Genomic DNA, 21033 nt, shown 5'->3' with positions numbered 1-21033 from the left:
CTTTCTCTTTCACTAGCCCTCGAGTGCGTTTCTTATTTCCCGCATCGGGCCATGTGTGCCGTCGTTGCCTTTCACAGAGTACTCGCTCGTGCCCACATGTCTTCCAGAAAGTTCTACACCATTCGTGTCGCACATACATGAAATCAGGTTGCACAAGGTTCGTTAACAGACAGCAAAAAAAACCATCAATAACATTCGAGAAACTTCCAATACGTGCAGGCGCATCATGTGCTGAGCGATAACATTTGTTAGACAGTGAAAAGCGGTCACACGAAAAAGACAAACAAGTACACATGTCAAATGATCACTTGAAATCATGTAGTCCCAAATTGTTGTAATAGTTACTCAATACAGTGGAACCTCGATTATACAGCTTTCTCGAGACCACGAAAAAGCATTGTAAAATGCGGGCGTCGTAAAATCCGAACATAACTTATGCCTATAAAAATACAACTTATTTCGCGCCACGGATTTTTGAGAAACTTCAATGTAAACTACTAACGTACTCCGCAGGGCTTGGAAACCCAAATGACCAAAAAAGTAAATGCGATAAGAATTATTGCTGCAGTACAGGTACCAACCATGCTTTATTCAAACGAACCTTTACGGCACTCCACTGCCCACTGCCGCGATTCCCGCCAGCCGGCGCGAACATTAAAATGAGTGGGTAAGTTTCTTTTGGACCTTGTTTGATCCGGTAACCAAGAGCTTTCGCTCGAGTTGGGCAACGTCCAAAAGGAGGTCCTCTGCAGCGTCGCGTGAACAGATGAAGTTCCGGATGCCGTCGATGTGCCGTAGCACCTCGGCGAACGTGGTAGACACAGGCACAGCGTCTGTGGCGTCGTAATTGTCCTCATCCGATGTTGCAGTAGTGTCGACACTAGGCAAAGCCTCCTCGATGGCGTCATCCAGCCACACCTCGCCGTAGATCGCATTGTTGACGTCGGCCTCCACGTACTCGGCGAAGGTTGTGGTGAGGTTTAAACCCTCAAAATCGGCGGCGGCGAAGCCTTCATCAAGCTCGAGTGGCATCGAGGTTGCGTCCCCAGCAGAGGAGGCAGTCTCTCGCTTAAAGCCACAGTGCTTTAACGAGTTAGTGATTGTGCTTCACAACACTGCATTCCACGAACTGGCAATAAAATGCATGGTGTCAAACACAGTGATTTTTTTTTTTTTTTTTGCTGACTCGCTGCACTCTATAGCCGCCGGCTGACGCAGCACTAATCGCTTCCGGTACCCTTGCTTGACGCACCTAATGATCCCGAAGATTCAGGTATCTTAAGATCCTGGCCAATGCTGGCTTTCGTGGCTCCATGCCGCTTTTCCGCTACCTCGATAATATTCAGCTTATCGCCGAGCGACAGAACTGTCTGCTTTCAGGACATCGTGCGTCACGTTGCTCCACACAACTCAAAAGCTCCGCTGAACACTGGTCGCTAGGATTATGATGAAGAACATGTGCGATAAACCTAGGCCTCTCCGCGCTACCTTGTTGGCGATCTGCTGCTGGGAAACTGGAAGGAGAGAAACGCTTCCCCAGCAAGACGAGAGGCGACGCCGCTGAAAAGAGAGGGAGAAAGTGATTGTGGAGAAGAAAAGGTGCTATTTCAGCAGAGCGGGCATTGCAGGCGGCTGCTGGTGGGGGAGAGAGAAACGAACGCACTTCGCAAGGGTCGTCGTGTAACACGGCTCAGGCGTAAAATTGCATTGGATAACCAGGGTTTTTAATGCATTGCTTCTATGGGAACTTTGCCGAGACTGCGCTAATCTGTCGTAAAACCCGGTGGTCGTATAATCGGGGTTCCACTGTATTTGTTATTTCAATGTTACACCTATGCTGCACCATATATACTCACATTTTACCATTGTATAATATGTGGTTCTTGAAGTTCCCTTTTTTTGTTTTTGTGTTCTTGTTAAAATATTACTGTATGGTCCCTCTCACATAATACTCCTACATGGAGCCTGTGAGGTACAGTAAACTCTTTAAACGGAACCTCAGGGGACCAGAGAAATTGGTTCCGTTTATCAGGAGTTCCATTTACTGAGAAACAAAGCTGCAAGCCACCTTTTCAGTCAGCCCCCTCTTCTCGGCAAACACTCACATGGCAGATCCCTCATTGCATTGCATATTCTCCATGCGCGGGCGCGGCAGCGCTGCAGAAGTTGCGGGGCGCCTTTTTCATTGCGGGGTGCTGTTCTCGTCGGGACAATACAATACCAACCAACCACGAGGATGGTGTTCCATTTAAAAGGCAGTTCTGTATAAACTCACTAAGGCAACTGTTTGGGCATGTTGGTAGGACATGAATGCAGCTTTTTGTGCACAAGACGAGGACGAAGAAGAAGCTAAGACGCATGAGCGCAGTGTGTCTTAGCCTCTTTTTCGTCCTTGTCTTGTGCACAAAAAGCTGCATTCTGTTTAAGCGATTTCCATTTATTGAGACTTCACTGTATCTGTAAGTAAAATGAAATATTAATAAACTACAGTAAAACCACGTTAAACCATACCCACTTAAACAGTAGTTTCGTTTTAAAAGTAAAGTGAAATCCCTGACTCAGCAGCCATTGAACATAATGCGTTTTGTATTCACATAAACTACGCCAACTTATTATGTACATCATATTGGTTAACATGTAGTGTTCCACTTTTCATCACACAATCACGGGCAGTGCGTGGTCCCCATTGGGCGGCCTGTCAGAACAACAATCCTCAGAGATCAGAATAACAGCCTCCAAGCGCCCTGTACGTTTGTGCGTGAAGCCACATCAACATCATTTCGGTGTCGTGCAAACAAGGACTCGCGTCATGCCGAAGCTCGGAAAAAAAAGCACCAGGTGCTCAGCATAGAAGAAAAATTGGACATCGTTCGTGCTATCGAACGTGGCACAAAGAAGTCAGCGCTGGCACACGACAGGCATCTACTCTTGACTATGGTGTGTGGCATTTCGAATGTGAAGAAGTTGGTCAGCAGCGCTGCTGAGACTGCGAAAAGATGTCGGCTACAAGGTTCCCCTTTTTTCCATCGTTGCCTTTGTTGCTGCCGAAGTGTCACCTAAGAAGGGTGATAAGGACGACACGGAAAGCGACAGTACGAGCGATTCTGGCCTGACAATAACAGAAGCTGCACGTTACGTTGTCATCATCAATGCAATCGTTCCGATGAGAACAGCACCTCGCAATGAAAAATACGCCCACGACTTCTGCAGCGCTGCCACGTGCATGGAGCATATGCAACGCCAATGAAGAATCTGCCATGTGAGTGTTTGCCAAGAAGAGGGGGCTGGCTGAAAAGGTGGCTCACAGCTTCAGGAAGTTTGAGGCCACTGTCGTCGCTGCTAGGCCACCACACTATCAAACGAAAATGAAAATAGCAGACTTTTGTGGCGCGAAGCGGATAAATACTGCATGTATTTGCCTTTTCATCACACTCTCTCCGAGTTCCGTTTTTGACAGATAAGTGGACGACGATCTCATGCTACTTTGGTTAAGCAGTACTACCGTTTAGTATGTACTTTTTCCAAGATCTGACCAACTACGGTTTAACGAGGTTTCACTGTAATTTGAAAATTTTCTTTCGGTAGAGCACTCCTTAAAGGGCACATAACTTCCAGCATATAACCGAAGTTTGCTATGTGTCCTGGTGGTGGTGGTGGCGTTATTACAATTGCTAGTAGGTACAGCGGGGCGTAGCGTTTCTCATGGCGCTCTACATTTCTGCGCAGGCGCGAGTGAGAGTGGGTGTGAGAGAAAATCTGGAGGCCTTTGCTCCTTGAATATGCGAGTTTGCCAAGGCGCTACGGAAGATGTTTGTTAACGTGTGTTGTATGTGTTTGTCTCCTAGGCATGCCGGCATTGTGGAGTGCGGTCCAGTTTGTTTACGCTCTGCCGCTGGCTGCCCGTGTGGTACCCTGTGCCCACTGTGTGTGCCCACTGCAAGAGGCAGTGGGCACAGACACCCCATTTGGTGATCGCTGTGTCTGGAGGGGCAAGGTTCTGACTGGTGTTGTATAAGCCGCGGGTTGCTTTTTTAGTCGCGACGATAGGTTGCATTTTTTTACAAGCACTGCTCCAGGAGGGCACATGTAACTGGCAAATGGAGGCCTCAGGAGAGCACCTGAGGTTATATTAAAGCAGGTGTGCAGAATCTCCAGGGCACCCAAACGGTAGCGGGGGATCAAAGCTAGAAGCAGGGCTGTCGGTGGGTTGGAGCTGCGAAGGGTGAAGCATGCTAGGGGGTGTTCACATAAAAAATTGGCTGTCCACGATATCGGACAGCCAATCTTATACTCCCCTGGCATGCGCAGGCCTCGGCGAGCCTCAACAGTAGCCGCTGCAGGCGGCTACTGTTCTAGATGGTGCAAGCCTTGCGTCTTTTCTTGTTTAGATATATAGCAGCTGGAAAACGTATTATCTGGTTGCAGTTTGGCAATGTACTAAACGTTGGTTCCAAAAGGTTATGTTTTGTGGGAACCCATGAACCAGTAAAAAAGAAATGTAACTGTACTGGGGCATTTCCTGGATTCTCAAAAATGAACATTGGCGCCAGGTAGTCATATGTAATGGGATCATATCAACAAGACTCTGCTATACGTTCTCGGAGACAGTTGTTCGGTTCATTTATTAACAACCTAAAATGGTCTGCAGAGTTATCGGGAAAGAAGAAAAGCTAGTCCTGTCTCCACATTCTCTTTTTCAGTTCATTTTGAAAAATGTTTCAAGGTTCTTGCTAAAATTCATGTATCAGGTAAGCCTAACGAAATTATCATAAATGTACATTGCACATTTCTTGGAAAGAAAATTGCTTCAGTGCTTCATTGACTGTGGCATTCTGCTGCTTGAGCATAGTGTCATGGAGATGAACATAGTCTGCATTGCTATGCAGGCAGGTGCAAAACGCTTCGATTTAGCTCAGCTAGTGTCTTCTGTAATCTTCCATAAGATTTAGTTGCCCGCCAGAGAACCATGGGGGACTGGTGGCTGTTTGAGCTAGTCAGTGAGTGGTATTTGCTAGTCTTCGTCCCATTTATCAAGCTGTTCACCTGCAAAGAAACCTCTAGGGCATCAAAGTTAATCTGGTTGTTATTACTTAAAAGGGATGCTAAGGAAGACAGTAAACTATGCTTCTACAGTAGCAAAACAATCACTTTTACTACGAAAGGTAAGCCAGCAAAGGTGCGTAAATGAAAGACAGGCGACAGTGCCATCAGCTCCGCCCAACATCACGAATTTGGATGTCTACTCAGGTCTGCTTAGTTGTTTATCTTTCAGGAAAGACCATGTTGCAAGTGTGAAGAAATTGTTGCTTGAAATTTTTGAGCTTGTTCTTAACAGTAAATTTGCTTCTGATCACAGATTGGGCCTCTGTCCACTGTCTGAAAGGCACATGCAAGAGAGGAACCTAGCTGCAGTGCATAGCTCATACATGACTCGTTTTGCCTATTTGCATACCTGAATAGTAATTGTAGATGAGTTCTGCAAAAATTTTAATGGGATTAGCATTCTTAGGATAGATTCATACAATCACCGCTTTCCAATCGCTTCGAGGAAGCCTTGGCCTCCTTTACTCATGTACTTGCAGTGGCTCACGCACTTGCTGTAGCTTTCTATTCGGCGTCTAACCATTTTCATGCCAACTTGTGCCCCTGGGTAGTCCATGCTCTAATGGGCAGTGCAATGGACTGCTTTGCTGAGGCAACCGGGTTCGAGACTATCTGTCGGACCAAGATGGGTCACTGGGTATGTGGCATTGGATATGTGCTGCTCCTCAATGGGCCTCTCTGACGCCAACTTTGGTCACTGCGTGTGCCACTCCTTATTCACAAGCAAGAACCCTTTCAAATTCATCCAGTACTGGGAGAAGCTTAACCTAACCTGGCTGCATATGCACCTCCTACGCGTTTTTGTGTTGGCAATGCGGTGTGTTGTTACATTGCTTCAATGCTAATTGCTTTAAAGTCAACATTCATTGTGAGATAGTTTCTACCATAATTTTTTATTAAACAGAACAACCAACGCCTCAACCTAGCTTGTTCAAAGTTTTCAAGGCCCAGGAATGATGGTGCAGGTACAAAAATGCACATTTGGTGGTGGCTGTGTCTGCAGGGCATCCGCATGGTGCTAGCGGAGAGTTACGAGCGCATCCACCGCAGCAACCTGGTGGGCATGGGCATCGTGCCTCTACAGTACCTGCCAGGCCAGAGCGCCCAAAGTCTGGGCTTGACGGGTCACGAGCGCTTCACCCTCCACCTGGGCAAGGACTTGGTCCCAGCACAAAAGGTCACCTTGCAGGTCAGGCATCGTCTGGCTACAGTTTGGCCTGGTTTGATCGTTGTGAAAAGCTCTTATTGAGAGTTTCGCCGTTTTAAAACTGCTGTTGTCTTTACTTTGCTACAAGCATCTCAACACTTTATCAGATAAAGTGGACACATTGATAACATGTAGTTTATAAGATGTTCCGGCGTAATAAATTGTATGTTTTGTGTTACTGTATAGCTTGTGTCAACGTGTTGCAAGGTCAATGCTAGAATGCTGTGATAATGGCCTTGAAGTGTAAGTGTGCTACATACGTGTAAGTGTGACGTTACGGTGCGGTAGATAATGCAATCAGCAAACATACGTGTATTAGAGGATACGTGCAAAGGTCAGTTTGACAATGATCAGCAGATTCTTTTTCATCCACTTTGTTGGCACGACAACCAGCTATGCTGTGACTGCTTGGCAGTTTGTGTCAGCATAGCATGTGTCTGTCAGCTGGATCGTTGGCATCAACATCATGTCAGTACAAAAATGTGCTCGCATAGGGTGAGCGAATCACACGTGTCAAACACAGTTGCACTCAATAGCTGCTGGGAACGCTCAACGACAATACTAAATTGTGATAGCTTCTTATGTGCTCTGTCAGCAGCTGAGTGTAGCCAGGTGTCTATGCATTGCAAATGATGCGCTGGTGCACTGCATGTTGCAACGTCACGCACTGCATGACTGTTGAAAGCCAGAGGGAAGAGGTCCAACCTGGAAAAGGTCGTAATTCAAGTAGTAAATGAAACAGAGCCTGTAGAGCTCTGAAACAAACTTATGGATTGGATGACCATGTTTCTATACTTCTCATTGCAATATAATACAGTCGAACCCGACTATATCGAACCCGTTTACATCAAATTATTCTATATATCAAACAATTTCTGGACACGGTATAGTTACAGTGAGTATATATAGCAAAAATTATGCTTACATCGAACAAAAATAGCAGCGATTTCCGATATATCGTACGTCAAGCAGCAGAAAAGTGCCCCCGGAAGTTGGCTTTTCGTCACGGCGGCGGGTAAACGCGGCAGTGCGGCTCCATCCAACCACTCTCCCTCTCGTGACCGCGCTGCCTCGGATGAGCCGTCGACACCCCCTCCCTGCAAAAAATTATCCGGGCCCGCCTGCAGCGCTTGCTGAGACAGCCAATCATGGACTCTTGTGCCCTCATCGTGCAAGATGGCGAAAGTGCTAGTTGTCTCGCTGTTTTTCTGGTTCATTATGTTTGCGTCTTGTGGGCCTTCTCCTGTAGTGTTGCTGTGATGAAGCAACAGAATTCGCCTTTCGCCGTGAAGCTTGAAATCATAAATCGGGTCAAACGCGGCAAGAAGTTGGATGCCCCGCAGTGTGCAAGATTCCGAGGTGAATTCTCAGCATGATCTTGAAGAATAAGGGAGAGATTAGGGCTAAGCGGACAAACTCGTGACCCGGTGCCCGTGGCGCTTGACACATTCTCACGGTCGTGTACAAGTGGTTCATCCAAAATTGCTTCGGACGTGCCGGCTTCCGCGTGCGCAGTGATGACTGTAAATTCTGATGAGTGCAACGAAGCTGTTGCTGGTGTTGCTGTAGTTTGGCACGAGCTGTCAGAATTTCTGGAAGCCGTTGACGAATCAGCAGTCAGCAAGTTTGTGAGTGCAGATGATGGTGTCGTGACACTAGGAGAGCCTGAAAACGAAGACTACATTGCCGACATCGTGGCGAGCACAAGTGAAAGTGGGCACAATGAGGAAAGCAACGACGGTCTTTTGCCCACGTCCTCCGAGGTGATTGGTGCACTCGCACTAGTCTGGTGCTTCTGCGCAAATGTGGAAGGCTGCGGCCTCAGCTGCTCCGACTCCTTAGACAATGTGGAGAAGTGCGTCCATCCCAGGCAGCAAAATTGCTCAAGCAGAAGAAAATGCAGGACAATTTCATGCAAAACTAAGTTAGTTTCATCAATAAAGTGATATTATAAATGGTATGTGCTTTTATGACATCCAATTATTTAGCAGGCTTATATGGAATCATGCTCTATATCGAACTGATTGGCGGTTGTTTTTTTTTTTTTTTTTAGTTCTATATAGCCGGGTTCAACTGTGCTCCACTATTGGTTCATAGTTCAGGCTCATATTGCATTGCTGAACCAATAATCCATCAACCATGTCATTAGGTCACCATTAGGTGGAAATGCAAGAACAACATTCACATTTACATAAATTAATTATTACTGAGAAACACGCACTATATTCATATAGCTGGTGTGAAGGCAAGACATTCCATCGCAAAACAGTCAGCAGAAATTAAACTTCATACAATTTGTTCGGAGATTAAACTAGCATATCTTACTGCTATTGTGTCTGCACTTTTCAAGATCTGGTGAGGTGTAGTGTGGTATCTGAATTTCTTGATCCCTGTTATTGTTTTAGATGAGGTGTGAAAAGCATAACTAAAAAGAGGAGCCCTAAGCACAGAATGTGGAGATGTCGAACTCTTTTGATATGCGCAGTGATAAGGCTACATTGTAGGCAAGCAGCAAAGTTTTAAAGAATCATTGGTGCGGAGACATTAGTTAAAGTGTGATGCCCAACTCTTAGGATTTCTTGCACCCAAGAAAAGTTCCAACAAGAAACTTTGGTTACCATGGGCGAATTAGTACTTCCAAAGTCTACTAGTTGATTGAGCTGTTAACAATATGCAGCTCCTTCAAGTCACATGCCAACTGCCAAAATGACAGTCTTCTAATGCAAATGTGTCCGATTCCACTAGGGGTTTGCACAGAAGAAGGTACTGAACGTGTCATGTATTCATATAATAGCACAACATACGGTTTGACCATGCTTTTCTTTTTTTTTTTCAGCTGTGACTAATTTAAAAGCCTTGGTCCATCCATTTTTGTGTTGGCAAATGCCTACTGTATTCAAATTTTAACATTTACTCGAAGAGGCACCCACTGACAATATACACTTGTGTGTGCATGCAGCTGAGTGATGGGCGCAGCATGGAGGCCCTGCTACGCTTTGACACAGAGGTGGAGTTGGCCTACTTCCACCATGGTGGCATCCTTCCATATGTGCTGCGCCAGATGCTCTGAGGGGAACTTGATGCCTGCACAGCCAGGGGCCCCTTTTGCCTGGCAGCCTGCCAAGAGACCCACGACCAACGAGTTCACTTCTGACTGAGTGAACAAGGATACACCTAATAAATATGAAGCATATATTTTCAATCTCTTCTCTGGCACTTATTTTCGTCCAGGCAACAGTAAGCCTGTCATTCTTGTTTGGTGGTTTTTATCAGTGCGTCACGTGGCATCACGATAATTGGCTGGGAATGCATATGCCATTTCCACAGACACCTTACAGCGATTGCCTCCTGAGCACACTTGACTTACTGAATCATCATAAGGTACAGTGCTTGCCTTAACTACAAGCTCATTGTCTGTGTGTTACTAGGCCTAGAGGATATTCAAAATGCACCGTTATCTGGCAACACCAGGCTTCATCGGACTCCCCATTTCTCCCCTGTTGATGAAATATTTATTTATTTATTTATTTACCCTCAGAATCAGACATTACAGAGGGGAATGGTCACAGATTCAAGAGAAGTGGTCATTTCTAATTACACAATACAGCTTAAAAATAAATTTAAATATATGCAATAATAGCACAGATTACCACAGTATATAAGAAAAAAACTATACAGCAGTTACAGTAAGTTAATATATGCAAAAGAGTTATAACATCACTGTTAAAGCATCCAGGAACAGTTCACAATCTTTAATTTCAGCCGTTTGTGCAGAAAGGCGATTCCGCTGTTTCAATGTATGCGGTATGAATGAATTAAGGAATGCGTTCTACATAACAGAATTGTAATTTTATGAATATGATCTAGTCTATTAGAAACATATTAGGAGACAGAAATTAGTTCGTTATGCAAGTGTGAATGGTAGTGAAGCTTACAGAACAGAACTAAACAATGTATTTTATGTTGGAATGCAAGAGAAGGTAGATTAAGATTAGGTTTCATGGCAGTGCAGCTGTATTCTGAGAAAGTAAAACGAATGGAATTGTTCTGAACCATTTCAAGTGCATGCGACAGATTTTCCTGAAAGGGGTCCCATATTGATGTGGCATATTCAAGTTTTGATCTAATTAGGGACATATAGGAGGTGCTTTAAGGAAGAAGGTGACCTTGAAAAATCTCGATCAACATAGATGAGCATGCGATTTGTGTTATTGTAATGTGTGTTATATGATCATCCCAGGTTCGACGTTATGTGTACACCAAAATACTTTTGCGATGATACAGGGTCCAGTGGTATGTTATTTAGTCTGTAGATTGGTAGCGTTATTTTCGATCTGGTTACGCACATCAGTTTACATTTAGTTATGTTTAATTCAATTAGCCTTATCTTGCACCATAAACAGACTATGTTAAGGTCAGATTGGAGAATGGTTACGTCATTATCGCAAGTTATTTTCCCAAAGGCTACACTATCATCTGGGAAAACGGGAATATTTTAGAAGATGCAAGAAGGTAGGTCATTTATGTATACAGTAAAAGCTCGTTAATTCGAACCGCAAGGGGGAGCCACTTCAGTTCGAATTAACGAAAGTTCGAACTATTGAAAGTGAAGGAGAGCAACAGTACACTGCGATTTGGAAGCAGTAGGGCATGTCAGAAATTTGGCGTGTGCCGCGGGCACACGCCATCTTCAAAGACGAAGCTCTGGGCCCGACTGTGCCACACCACCGATGTCCACCGAAACGAACATTAGCCGAGGCTTAACACCATCACAGTGAATCGCGACGGCCGATACCTCCTAAGGTGAAAACAGAGGTGCACAACCGATGAAGACTACCGAGACAAAGACGCTGAACATGTGAAGGTGGCGAAGGCCCTAATTCGTTGGTTCTTGATTGCAAGCGCAACTGCGACGTACTTGATTCGCTGTGTTTTGGCGCTTGCCGTGCCATCTCCGCTTAACATTAGCAGCTGTACAAGATTTGCAATGCCTCCGAGATTCGCAACGGGCAAGAAGTCTCGGAGGTTATGTAGAACAGAGAGGCAGCAGCCGCCGCTGCCTTCTGGCTGACCCCGCGTCGGTTAGATCTCGCCGTTCTCTCCGTTTCGGAGGCAATACAGCCTTCTCTGTAGGCAGTAGGCGCGTTTCTCTGGCCGTGTGCCAGGCGAGCGTAGTTCGAATTATCCGTGAGGGGATCCTTCTCGTGTTCGAATTAACAGACTTTTTTATACACAGACTGCTGTGGAGCTTGGCCGGACCGAAACGTACAGTTCGAATTATCCATAAATTCGAATTATTGAAGTTCGAATTAACGAGCTTTCACTGTATTAAAAAAAGAGGACCAAGCACTGAACCTTACGGAACAACAGATTTTGCAGTGCTAAGTTGTGAATTAGTGTTATTAGCTGAAACAAGCTCAGAATGATTATATAAAAAAAATTCAATTCAGGTCAGAAATTTAGGATCGGTGTTAAGTAGACTAAGCTTATATAGAAGTAGTTCATGGCAAACATCGAAGGCTTTCGAGCAATCAAGGAAGATGCAGTCGGCTAAAGAAGAGTTATCCAGAATAACATTTAACTTATGTATGAAAGTCATTAGTCATCTTTCACAGGAGTAAGTTTTACGAAAGCAGTATTGTGATGATGAAAACACGGTATGCTAGTAAGGTAGATGGGCCAGTAGTTAAGGGGGAATGCCTGTTAGGTGATTTATCGAGTGGAACTACCTTCCCAATTTTCCAGTTTGATGGAAGAGAACCAGTATCAAGAGTCCGTTTAGAGATCACAGTTAATAAGACAGATCAATAGGCCGCTGTACTTTTTAAAAATTTTAGTTCAATTTGATCGGATACTGTCGTGGAAAATGATTTCTGTGACCTAATAAGTTTTGTTACACTGTCGAAGTTGATTACTACAGGAAACATGGCTGTGTAGTTTTAAGTATTCGAGGGTGGTACTGAGGGATTTGAATTTGAGGAAAAATTATTTAAGAGGACCTCATTAAGAACTTAATGGCATGCATTTTCTGGAATGGTGCAGCCTGAACTATTAGTTACGGTGATGCAATGATCTTTGCTTTTCATTATTGTGCACCAGGATTTCCTTGGTTTGCTTGCGAGCATGGTTGGAATAGTTGTGTTTGAAAAGTTATCCTTAGCTTCTTCTACTGTTTTTATGTAGTGGTTAGTTGCTGTCATGTAATCTGTCCAGCAGTCATACACAGGCAACTTCTTAGCAGATCTAAAAAGACATTTCTTCTTGTTCAATAGGCACTGTAGGCGTTTGTTGTACAATGGGGCGTTCGAATCCATGCTTGTGGTGACAACTGGAACATATTTATTTGTGAATTCATTAATTTTTTGCGACAAACATACTCCATTTAGTGTCAACATTATGACTGTCAAAATCGATTGCGAAATTGCCAAGGCAGCAAGCTCTTCGTTTATTACATCAAAGTTATCATTTTTTTAATATTTAATCTTTTTCTTTTGTTTAGAAAGCCTGGGTGAGACTTTGTTCATTTCAAATACAAGTAGGGAATGATCGCTGAGACCAGGCAGGTATGTAATGTCAGAAACGAGGTTGGCATTAGATTTAAGAGCGAGGTCCACGGTGTTAGCGAATGACAATGTTATTTGAGTTGGTTTCTTAACAATCTGGGTTAGTGAGAAAAGCGAACATGTATTGTTACGACTTTGCACCGCTGCACCACTATTACGACTTTGTGGTGGTCCCGTAGCGCTTGTCACCCGTTTCGTGACAGAGCGTTGGTAGCGAAGACTCCGAGTCAGGCGTCGGTGAGAATAACGAAAGGGATTTTATACATTATATACAGGTCATTGTACAGGACAAGATCGGATCGGCACTGGGGCCGAGAGCTCACACAAACGCGACTGTTCGCGCACGGCGACGTCCGGCGAAAACGCATGACACATCTCACCCCAGTCGGGAGCGACACTGTCTCCCGGTGGGTCGGCGGATCCTGTTTTTCAGGCAGCGCGTCGCTGCTTTTATAATCCCCGAGGAACCATTGTCACTCAAACGGCCCAATACAAAGTCAGCACACGACGGTGGTCCGAGGGCTCCAACCAGCGACCGCGCTGGCCACTCGGTTCAAAGTTCGCGCGCGCGGAGACCTCCATGCAAAAGGAGGTGCGGCGCCGGGCTGTCTGGCACACGCTGACACGTCTAAACACGTCGCCTGCCGATGCTTCTCCCGCAGGACACCGCTGCCTGACGGCTCAGCACCTTGACTTGTGAAGGGAGAATTAGGGCGCTCGCAGGATAGATTATGCATCTTGCAGATTCGGAATCCGGGCTTGTGGTAATGGCACAACAGCATCCCCGCCCTCAGATAAGGCGCCGGGAAGACGAGCTGCCTCCACGTGGCTCGGATGCCGGGCGCGCACGTTCGTCAGGCTCGTCCAAGTTCACGTCCAGTGTCGGGACGCCAGGTAACTTCACGTGCCCAGGTCCGACTCGCCAGGACAGGAGCTCTGCTCACCGCGTCGTCGCCAAGGCACCTTGACCAGCTCCGCTCGGGTCGTTCCTAAGACCTTGCTTCTCGCCACTGGTCCCGCTTGGTCGTTCTGCAGCTTGCAAAACCGACCGGCAAAAGGCAACACCCAACACGAACAAGTGCCCTCTGTCTCCCGTCAAACACCAGACAAGGCCATAATCCAAATCAACCCAACTAAATCGCTATCCCCTTTTGCTCCCGCTGCAACAAGAGGCAGGTGTACGATCTAGCACACAAGGCTCAAACAATCAGTTTTCAAATTAACAACACATAAAAAGAAACAATTATTAATCATCAATAATAATTACAAATGGAATGGTCCCCTTAGAATCACTTGGACCGAAAACATACCACTGAGGAAGCAAATGAGGTCATTCATTTTTCCCGGCGATATTTTCGCGGAATCCGAAGCTGCTTATATTTGCGACCCTGCTTATCCGTGTAGCGGCGGTACAATAAGCCAGATTCTTTGCCAAATGAAACCCCCTTTTTTTCCACTCCCCGTTTGACGCTTTTCCTCAGATCGGCTAATGAACAGTCTTCCTGTTGCTCGCGAATCAGACTTTCTCTTTCAACTGCAGCCTGCTCCTGCCGGCTGGCGGAAACCGGAGCGAGTGTGGAGCCCGCGTCGCCTAATTGCGGCGTCGCGTCTATATCGCGGCTAGCACTGCACGTGTCACTCCCACTCACCCCGAGAACCCGCTCGCCTAGGCCAGCCTCCGAGCTCTGCCTCTCCCGTGACTGCTCGCCACTCAAGTTACCTTGATCAGTCCATGTGCCGCACCGCCTTTCGCTCACCGACGCAAAGTCAAGTTCCCTCGACAGCGGGCGCGCTTTGGATCGCGTGAGCGCCAGGTACGCCACGTCAGCAAAGAATGATTTGCCCTGATCCTTCAGCAGCTGCTCCGAGTTATTTGAGAAGAGGTAGGAAAATTGCTCCGGGAGGGCGGCTGACACAGCGGCTTCGGTATTAAGTTTCCCAAACTCTCCTTCAATGATAACCGTTGCGATCGGTAAAGAGACACTCTCCTCCTTGGCCACTTGCCGTATCCTAGCACACTCTCCCGTAAAATCACTCGAGGAGACGAAAGACGGGTGAACAACGTCCATAGTTGCTGCAGAGTCCCGAAGTGCACGGCACTTCTTACCGTTTACCTTAATTTCCTGCACATAGGGCTCCAATAGACGTATGTTTTCGTGAGTTTCCTGTATTGTTGCAAAAGCAATTCTCTCTGGGCAGCTTGCAGCGATGTGCCCTTGCTTTTTGCAATTGTAGCAGGTTAACGGTTTCCGTTTTTCAAAAGAACGCGTCGTATCGTTTCGCTGTTTCGGACCATCGTCATCATTCTGAGATGCATTCTGTCCTTCCCTTACAGTTTCTTTGGGAAGGGACTCGTCGTCCCGAAACTCGCGACGCGTGATTTCCTTCCGTTCGTCGGGCTTCCCGTAAAACCCATCTCTTCTATCTGCTTTTTCTACACGCACTGCCTTGCTGTGTAAGCTGCGGCGGGTGTAATACTCTTCCGCTAACTCTGCTGCCTTGTTTAGCTTAACCTCCTTTAGCCTATCTTGCAGCCAGAGCCGGACATCCTCATCAATGCAACGGTAGAACTGCTCCAACGCGATGCATTCGACAATTTTGTCGCGGTCGTCGTAAACCTCTTCGCCCTTCAGCCATTCCACCAGGTCGGCTTTTAGACGAAACGCGAAGTCAACATTCGACTCCTTGCCCTTTTTTGCATACCGGAACCTCTGCCGGAAAGCTTCGGGCGACAATTTGTACTTCCGCAGTAGCGCTTCCTTCACATCACTGTAGCTCTCAAACGCCTCTTTCGATAAGCAAGTTATTACGTCTGATGCCTCCCCAGGAAGCAAGGCTAACAGATTCTGTGCCCAGAGGGATCGCTCAATGCTATTCCGTTCGCACACGTGCTCAAATTTCACGAGGTATTTGGCCATATCCTCTCCGACGACAAAGGGTGGAAGTTGATCGCGTATTCTTGGACCGTTAGAAGTGAGATTAGGCGCTGGCGAGTTATTTCGGGTCTCCAACTCTTTCATTTTAAGCTCGTGCTCACGAATCTCTCTCCTTTCCTCCACGCAACGTTCCTTCTCCCTCTTTTCCTCCTCGCGACGTTCCTTTTCTTTCCTTTCCTCCTCGCAACGTTCCTTCTCCCTCTTTTCCTCCTCGCGACGTTCATTGATATCCGCCCAGGCCTCTGCGGCTTCCTCAGCCGTTACGTCCCCAGTCCTCATGACCTCAAGGATCGCATTCTTTCTTTTGGTTGAGCCCAACTCAATGCCCAACTCCTCACAAATTTCGAGAAGTTCCTTCACCTTGTACTTCTCCATCGTTCACACTGTCCTCCTGCTGTTTACCCTTTTTGAATATACCTGCCGTACGCTACTATAATGCTACTAGTAAGACATATGCAAGTATTTCACACACTGCCCTGTTTACCCCCTCAGCATCCCCTGGTTTCCAAAACACTCTTACTAGGCTTGAAACACTCAAGGTTATCACAATGCAACACCAAATCCTTCCCTAAGCTACTATAACCTGTGTCAGAGAAAGTCTGGTGTTTGAGGTAAACTTCAGGCACTCACCGCGCCGAGGTAGCTGATGCCGGTCAATCCCGTAGCTGCCATCCAGTGTTACAGCTTTGCACCGCTGCAGCAGGCACCACTATTACGACTTTGTGGTGGTCCCGTAGCGCTTGTCACCCGTTTCGTGACAGAGCGTTGGTAGCGAAGACTCCGAGTCAGGCGTCGGTGAGAATAACGAAAGGGATTTTATACATTATATACAGGTCATTGTACAGGACAAGATCGGATCGGCACTGGGGCCGAGAGCTCACACAAACGCGACTGTTCGCGCACGGCGACGTCCGGCGAAAACGCATGACACATCTCACCCCAGTCGGGAGCGACACTGTCTCCCGGTGGGTCGGCGGATTCTGTTTTTCAGGCAGCGCGTCGCTGCTTTTATAATCCCCGAGGAACCATTGTCACTCAAACGGCCCAATACAAAGTCAGCACACGACGGTCGTCCGAGGGGTCCAACCAGCGACCGCGCTGGCCACTCGGTTCAAAGTTCGCGCGCGCGGAGACCTCCATGCAAAAGGAGGTGCGGCGCCGGGCTGTCTGGCACACGCTGACACGTCTAAACACGTCGCCTGCCGATGCTTCTCCCGCAGGACACCGCTGCCTGACGGCTCAGCACCTTGACTTGTGAAGGGAGAATTAGGGCGCTCGCAGGATAGATTCTGCATCTTGCAGATTCGGAATCCGGGCTTGTGGTAATGGCACAACAGTATCTAGGAAATCTTAAGCCAGAGAACAAAATGGATGAATGCTGGAGGGATTGCAGGACCACCTTGCATTAGGTCTGTTAAAATCACCAAGTAATAGGATAGGAACATTGTGGTTTGAAGCCACAAAATTTAGTACATCATGTAATTCACTGAGAAAACACTATTATATAAGAAGGATGACAGTGTATGCCTAGAATTATTTTCTGATAGGCTATTTGGGTTACTACCCACATGGTCTCTAAACTACTTGCTACTTTAATAAAGTGAGAAGGTTGGTCTTTGTGTATGCCTTATAAAACTGCCACCCTGACGTTCACTGTGATCATGACAAAGTATTGAAAAATGACGTGCTACGAAAAAAGATATCACCGTCTTCAATTTCGGGTATGAAGCCATGTGCTACGATATCAGTGTTACATGTGCCAATTGCAGATGCTAAAAGTGTGCTCTTGTTAAGGATGCTACAGATGTTCAAAAGAAGAAAGGTCACCTTTCGTTGCACCGGCCTGCTTCCCCTCAATGATTCCTATGTCGCATCTTGTGATGCAGAGGAGGACTGATTTCTATTGGGTGTTGGTGGTGCACGCATATGCCTTTGATGAGATAGAGGGTTAGATACGGGTACTGTGGAAAGTTGTTTTATAGTAGCAGTTGCAGGGTCGTATACATACTGTTTCTTGTTGATTACAAGCTTTTTATAACGCAACTCGTAGCTTGATTCACTGGGTTGGTTTTTAGCAAAGATAGTAACCTCCTTGCGAACCTGGCTTGTGGCAGGTGAGAAATCCTCACTGACTGTGGCGAGCGGAAAGCATTGCACTTTTAGTGCCAATGTTAGAAAACTTTACAGTTATGAGGCGGCATTAGCTAGTAGCATAAGTACCGAGACGGTGCACACAATCAATTGAACTTTCAAGCAGGTCGCATGGTAGTGCTCTCAAGGGTTGTTTTACAAGGGCCTCAAGTTGTTCGCATGTTTCCCTGGCGTCGGGGATCCTACGTAATGGCAGGTTACAGTGCTGGGATCGATCCTCAATTTTATCGAATTATGAATCTGCAGAGTGAAGCAAAGTGTCAGCTGCCTTAAGCGAGCATTGTATATTGCATGTAGACTGCTGAAGTTTGTCAGTAGATTTCGTTTTTGCTTCCAGCTTGTCCAGTCTGGTATAAATGGTACTAATCTTTCCATCAATGCTTTTCTGGTATTTCTTTATTGATTGTATTTCAGATGCCAGCTCAGTCTGGCATTCTAAAGATTGCGTAATACGTGGATCTTTAAGAATTAAAAAGAACATTCATTTGCTCCGAAGAATCCTCAGGTACAGACTGGGTCCTGGATTCAGTTCGATATCGCTACATCCAAGAAGAAAGAACATCATGGAAAAACAATCGCACACTGCTGAATAAAACACTTATGTCTGCCAACGCACCAGTAGACAATAAGTGCCACCTTTCTTTAGCACACAAAGGTGAACTTTTACGCACCTGTAACATGCAAAAGCGTGGCACATCAGTGATGCTGCCCACCATGGTGCATCCATGCCCACTTAAGAGAATGGCGTTGTTCCAGGCCTTTATGTCGTCCAGTGAATCTGACTTCAGTACTGGCACCGTGGATCCGCAAGGGAGTGGCGACCTCGTGGCGCAGAGGAAAGCCAGATTGCAAGTTCATGTGCAGGTAGGTTGCTTGCGTGTAGCTGCAGTTTTCTTTCAATGATGGCCGGATGACTGTAGGTTCCATTTTAGGGTTGGACGTCAGGAAAAACGTCACAAGAGCCGCAATTGAAACCTGTAACATGCAAAAGCGTGGCACATCACTGGTGCATGCGTGCCCACTGAAGAAGGTGTCGTTGCTACAGGCTTTCATGTTCGCTAGCAAATGTGGCGTCAATACTTAGGCCTTGGAGGTGGAGACAATGGGGACCTCGTGGCACAGAGAAAAGCCAGATTGCAAGTTCATGTGAAGACAGGCTGCTTGCGTGTAGCTGCAGTTTTCTTTCAATGACGGCCGGATGGCTAAGATCCATTTTAGAGTTGGACGGCAGGGAAAACGTCACAAGAGCAGCAATTAAAACCTGTAACACGCAAAAGCGAGTCACATAAGTGATTCTGCCCACTGTGGTACATCCGTGCCCACAGATGAGTGTGTCGCTGCTCCAGGCTTTTATATTGGCTAGCGAATGTGACGTCGGTACTGGCGCCGTGGACACGCAGGAAGTGGCGACCTCGTGGCACAGAGGAAAGCCAGATTGCAAGTAATTCACAGGTAGGTTGGTTGCGTGTAGCTGCAGTTTTCTTTCATGGACGGCCGGATGACTGTAGGTTCCATTTTGGGGTTCGACGGCAGGAAAAACGTCACAACAGCTGCAATTTAAACCTGTAACACGCAAAAGCGCGTCACATCACTGATTCTGCCCATCCTTGTACATCCGTGCCCCCAGAAGATCGAGTGTGTCGTTGCTGCAGGCTTTTATATTGGCTAGAGAATGTGACGTCAGTACTGGCACCGTGGATGCGCAGGGAGTGGCGATCTCGTGGCGACGAGGAAAACCAGAGTGCAAGTACATGCACAGGTAGGTTGGTTGCGTGTAGCTGCAGTTTTCTTTCATGGACGGCCGGATGACTGTAGGTTCCATCTTGTGATTGGATGACAGGGAAAACGTCACAAGGGCCGCAATAGAACATGTAACAGGCAAAAAGTGTGGCTCATCAGTTATGTTGCCTATCCTGGTGCATCCGTGTTCGCAGAACAGTGTGTCGTTGCTACAGGCTTTTGTGTTCGCTACAGAATGTGACGTCAATACTGGCACTGTCATAGAGGAAGGAAACTAAGGAGATGCCCTGACGTCACTCTGTGAAGCTAAAGTGGAGCCGGAAGTTGGCGTTGCTCCGCCTATCGGGCCAGCTCTCCTCTCTTGTTTACCTTTCTCACGAAGCCACGCCGCGCTGCCCGCGACTGGGCTGCTCGGACGCGCGCGCTCCGCAGCAATATTAAACAATCGCGATGGTGTGGTATGATGAACTTTATTTAATGTCCTGAAGATCAACCCTTAGGTTGACGCAGGCGGCTCCCACGTCGGGACAGTAAGGTTTAACCTTACCCCCGTACCATGGGACTTCTGGACGGCCTGTACTTGATCGGAAAGAACTCCACTGTGTAGGACTCGCCGCCACCAGTCTCTCTCCTTGTCACAGTCTGTGAAAGTCATAGGACACTGCCAAAGCATGTGATCCAGAGTAATGATGCCATTACACTTCTCGCAATTGATTGGTATCTCTCTTTCAGGATATATCTTGTTAATAAAGTTTGGACTTGGATAAGTTCTTGTTTGCAACAATCTCAGAGTCACCGCTTGAGCTCTATTGAGCTTAGCGTGTGGCACTGAGAATTCCCTTCTGTTCATGTAGTAATGCCTTGTGATTTCATTATATGCAAGTAATTGGTCCCTGTTCTCCTCCAGTATATTATTAAGGTCCTGGTCGCACAGTGCACGGATAGTAAGTCCTCGTGCAGCTGCGTTAGCCATCTCGTTTAAATTCTTCCGAGATGGATCGACAGACCCCATGTGCGCAGGAAACCAGCAGATTTCGATCTCTTGGCTGTCCAACTAACCGATCAGCTGGGCAGCCCTTTTGGTTACAAAGCCATTGGTAAAGTGTCTAATAGCCATCTTAGAGTCGCTGTAAATCTTCGTCCACTTATTGTTCCTTAAAGCCAATGCTATCGCTACTTGTTCCGCGACTGTCGTGTCTTTAGTCATGATTGTAATAGCATCCCGAGTGAGACCATCTGCATCAACTACTACTGCCGTAAAGGCTTTCTTTCCTCTGACCCACGCAGCATCTACAAATGCCGCATGTTCTCTGTCGTGTTCTATCTCTTGCAG

The 21033-nt window shown here is 46.7% G+C and overlaps 1 protein-coding gene across 5 annotated transcripts in view; it reads left to right on the top strand.

Annotated features, from left to right (window-relative positions):
• Window positions 1-9512, top strand: part of LOC135917012 (cytoplasmic aconitate hydratase-like) — a 233332-nt gene extending 223820 nt beyond the window's left edge. For all 5 annotated transcript variants that reach the window (XM_065450478.2, XM_065450497.2, XM_065450487.2 and 2 more), the window contains 2 exons: window positions 6107-6292; window positions 9270-9512. In XM_065450478.2, coding sequence (XP_065306550.2) covers window positions 6107-6292; window positions 9270-9380 — 297 coding nt within the window. In that variant the 3' untranslated portion in view covers window positions 9381-9512. The remainder of the gene's footprint in view (window positions 1-6106; window positions 6293-9269) is intronic.
• Window positions 9513-21033: the final 11521 nt, after the last annotated feature.

This window comes from Dermacentor albipictus, chromosome 4, assembly GCF_038994185.2.
Source record: "Dermacentor albipictus isolate Rhodes 1998 colony chromosome 4, USDA_Dalb.pri_finalv2, whole genome shotgun sequence".
Classification (NCBI taxonomy): Eukaryota; Metazoa; Arthropoda; class Arachnida; order Ixodida; family Ixodidae; genus Dermacentor; species Dermacentor albipictus.
The sequence above is the reverse complement of the archived record's forward strand: the minus strand, read 5'-3'. Positions and strand labels throughout refer to the sequence as shown.